This window comes from Penaeus monodon, chromosome 4, assembly GCF_015228065.2.
Source record: "Penaeus monodon isolate SGIC_2016 chromosome 4, NSTDA_Pmon_1, whole genome shotgun sequence".
Lineage (NCBI taxonomy): Eukaryota > Metazoa > Arthropoda > Malacostraca > Decapoda > Penaeidae > Penaeus > Penaeus monodon.
This window is the reverse complement of record NC_051389.1, coordinates 54419205-54423162: the sequence shown is the minus strand read 5'-3', so window position 1 is coordinate 54423162 and position 3958 is coordinate 54419205. Positions and strand designations below refer to the sequence as shown.

The 3958-nt window shown below is 45.0% G+C and overlaps 1 protein-coding gene across 1 annotated transcript in view; it reads left to right on the top strand.

The window, feature by feature from the left end:
- Positions 1 to 3040: 3040 nt before the first annotated feature.
- Positions 3041 to 3958, top strand: part of LOC119572364 (neurobeachin-like) — a 97404-nt gene continuing 96486 nt past the window's right edge. The window contains exon 1 of the mRNA XM_037919432.1: positions 3041 to 3254. Coding sequence (XP_037775360.1) covers positions 3171 to 3254 — 84 coding nt within the window. The 5' untranslated portion in view covers positions 3041 to 3170. The remainder of the gene's footprint in view (positions 3255 to 3958) is intronic.

Below are 3958 nucleotides of genomic sequence, written 5' to 3'. Positions count from 1 at the left end.
AAAGAGATAGTGTGGGGGGAGGAAGGGAGGGAGGGAAAGATAAAGGGAGGGAATGAGAGCAAGAGAGCGAGAACGAAAGCGAGAACGAGATAGTGATTGAGATTGAGATTGAGAGAGAAAGAGAGAATGAGAGGACAGAGGGCAGAAGTAGAGAGAAGAGCGAGAGGGAGGTAGAAATAGAACAGAGAAAGGGACAGAAGCATAGAACGAATGAAGAAGTGACATAACAACAAAGAAGGAAATACAAAGAAAAAGAAAAAAGAAACGCTGGCGGCACCCCCACCCCTCCCGTACATGCATTTACGCAAGCATCTGCGCAGTCTCTATTCCGTAGATTAGACTTAGACTAACAGAGTAGATTACATTATATTGTGACATCCACCCAATTAAAACCGACTATGATGCATTAAGTCATTATGGAATTTGCAGACGCATATTACCTCCTCCTTCTAAACACCTCAAGGAAGGTTCGATGCCTCCCTCAGCGATGGGGGTCGTTGCTTCCCGCTTCTCTGTTTGTTGGTTTGTTTTTTATTCTTCCCCAAAATGAGGAGAATTTCTTTTACATAAGTATGTGTGTTTATGGTTCTAACCCACTTAGGGACGCGTCTGGTTCCTTCGGTCGTCCCGCTGTCTTCGTCAACTCTGAATATCGATATTCAAGGATTTTTTTTTCTTCGACAGCCCTCTTATATCAAGCCACACCGCTGACACGCTCATATTGAATAAAACAGTCATTCTCACAGAAAAAAATCACTTCACCTCTTCACAGACAGATAGGCAGAGACAAAGAAGATTGACTCCTCCTCCGCTCTCTGTAGGTAATAAAAATTTATGTGAAAATCATCTCCCCGTGACATATTGCTTCCTTGTTTTCCCAGCTTTAAACTCTGATGGCTGTTATAGAATAAAGATATTGTACAAAAAAATTGTGTGCAAGTAATTGGTTTCCAATTATATTCTCGAATAATCTATGAATAAATGTAAATGCTATAAAACAGTACAGATAAAAACAATAATATGAATATTGACACCAGTGTAATCAATAAGACACGTTGATATTACACGGACGTGGTCTTTTTTTTTATTAAACATGAGTCTGTAGATGTATTTGTTATACGTGAGGTGTTTTGTGTTATGTTTTAGACGTGAGGTGTTTGGTGTGATGTTTTAGTAGATGACGTGATGTTTTAGACGTTTGGTGAAAGACGTGTTTCGGAGAATGTAATGTTCGTGAAGTGAGGGAAATTATGTTTTTGACGTGAGGGAGAAGGTTTTGAAGGCAGGATAGCGATGGTGATGGGATGCTGTTTTGAAGGCTCGATGCAGCAGCCACACTAGCAGCGACGGGGACGAGGCCCGGTTGGCCAATGTTTGCGCCGTGAATTATGGAGGCGGAGGAAAGAGGGGGGGGGGGGGGGTTGAAAGGGAGTGAGCGAAGGACGGGGGTCGGGATGAAGAGAAATGTGAATATAGGAATAATAAGGATAGGAAGAAAGAAAGAAAGAAGAGGAAAGCAAGAGGAGAGGACATGGAGAATGGCGAATGCTACGTCACTCCCCAGAAAAGTGATGAACTCAAGAACGTGTAAGAGAGAGAAAAACGAAGAAAACGTGAAACGGAAACAAACGGTCATCTCAGAAGTAACGAGATCCGCCCAATACATCAGGCCCGGCAAACAAGTGCGACGAGGAGAACTAGCGAGGAGGCATGTCAACAATGATATGTGTGCCGGGGCTCGGGCGCCACCTCGGATTTATTGTATCGTTGTTTACTACTTAAACAGGCGGAGGTCGTGTAATAATTGAAAAGCGAAGTGACCTTTGTCTTTAAAGAGGATGTGTAGGCTGTAGAGGGAAAAACATCGCGGCGCAAAGACCATCTGCTGTTTGCGGACATTTGTTTATGGCCATGAATAAGTCATGTGAAATGGGGCCATGGCTGATAAAGGAGGAGAAAGAAAACTTTGAAAGTGACTGGTGAGAGGGAGAAACGAAAAGGCAGGATGCGTGTTCCCCGATGTAGAGAGCTAGGGATCCCGACGCCCTCCAGTGGGAATAGACGCTCCTAATGGAAATCTACATTTCTTCCCTCGGCGAGTTGTGAGGGATCGGTCTTAATTGAATGCCTGGCCCATCGCGCCGAGTTGCGGCGGCGTCGCCTCGGCGGGGAGAGGCTGTGGGAGCAATGACTCGTCGCTCGGGAGGTCGCTGAAATTGCTGCGGAAAAGGTTGCTATGGCAGTATGATAGTTTTTTAGGGGAAAGGGGTTGAGCGGTGTTGCTGTGAGGCTGTGGCGTCAGAACTAGTTGTGGGTGTTATTGCCTTTGTTTATAACTGTCGTTACATGAGGGCATCTAACAGTAAACTGATATGTTATTGTTTTAGCGTGTCACATTTCAATTTCAAATGCAGTGCGGGCATATATCTGAAAATTGATGACCACACATGTATGAATATTTATGCATGTATATCTAAGCACAACATGTCTTTTCCATTGATTTCCACTACCAGAGACCGATCTAATTGTAGATATCTCGATGGGGATTCGGAAGTGCAGTCTTACAGACGACGGCCGTTCGGACGACAACGCGAGGCTTCGGTGCTAAATAAAGAAAGTCCTAATCGGCAAACTTGGGGCGTCCTCTGTTTCCATTAGGACAATCAGGTGGAATCTAGGAATGGCTTTTAGCGGCCTGGTCATTAACTGGCGAACTCTCCCGGTAATGACTGGCCGGTCGGGGAGCGAGCTCGGCCTGGAGAGCCTTAGGTTAATCAGGCCGGGATGGGATGGTGTGTGTGTGTGTGTGTGTGTGTGTGTGTGTGTGTGTGTGTGTGTGTGTGTGTGTGTGTGTGTGTGTGTGTGTGTGTGTGTGTGTGTGTGTGTGTGTGTGTGTGTGTGTGAAAGGGAGAGGGAGAGGGAGAGCGAGAGGGAGAGGGAGAGGGAGAGGGAGAGGAAGAGGAAGAGGAAGAAGAAGAAGAAGAAAAAGAAGAAGAAAAGAGAAAGAGAGAATGAGTTGTATACGGGGGGAGGATAATAAACCAACAAAACTGGAATAGACATACTCCAGGCAAAGCAAAACCAACACAACACTCCTTAAACCATAAAACCCGACATAACGACGATCTCTAACCTTCTGTTCGTTTCAGCTCGTGGGCGGAGAGTTCGACATGGAGCTGAACTTCGTGATTCAAGATGCCCACAACCTCCGCCACATGCTGGAGCTGCTGGACCACTGCCCGCCGCCGCTGCAGGTGAGCCATGCCCTCCGGTGATCGTAGAGAGAGAGAGGCTTAGACTGGGTTAGACGTGAGCCGTGTAAATATTTACATCTTCACAAACAGAATTACATGCATGTGTTTGTACGCCCTGTGTCTCTTTGTTTCTGTTTCACTGTTCTCTTTCTTTTTCTTTTTTTCTATTTTTCTTTTTCTTTTTCTTTTTTTTCCCCTTTTTTTCTTCTCTCTCTTCTCTCTCTCTCTCTCTCTCTCTCTCTCTCTCTCTCTCTCTCTCTCTCTCTCTCTCTCTCTCTCTCCCTCTCTCTTCTCTCTCTCTCTTCTCTCTCCTCTCTCTCTCTCCTCTCTCTCTCTCCTCCTCTCTCTCTCTCTCTCTCTTCTCTCTCTCTCTCTCTCTCTCTCTTCTCTCTCTCTTTCTCTTTCTCTTTCTCTCTCTCTTTCTCTCTCTCTTTCTCTTTCTCTCTCTAGAAAAACACATACACATGCATGCCCGCGGCCAAACTGCAAAGGTCATTTCCGCTACACGAGCAAGCCCATGAAACATGCTGAAGAGAAAAACTTTTCATTTTAAGGTCATCTTTGTTTAGGTAATGAACTTTTTAACAAGAAATGTTTGCACGATATCCAAGTTGTTCTCTTCAGTTGTTGAAGTTGTTGTGGCGGAAGTACGCAAGGTAAAAATTGAAAGTCGAAAGTGTAAGTTGTATCCGTATTTTTTTTTT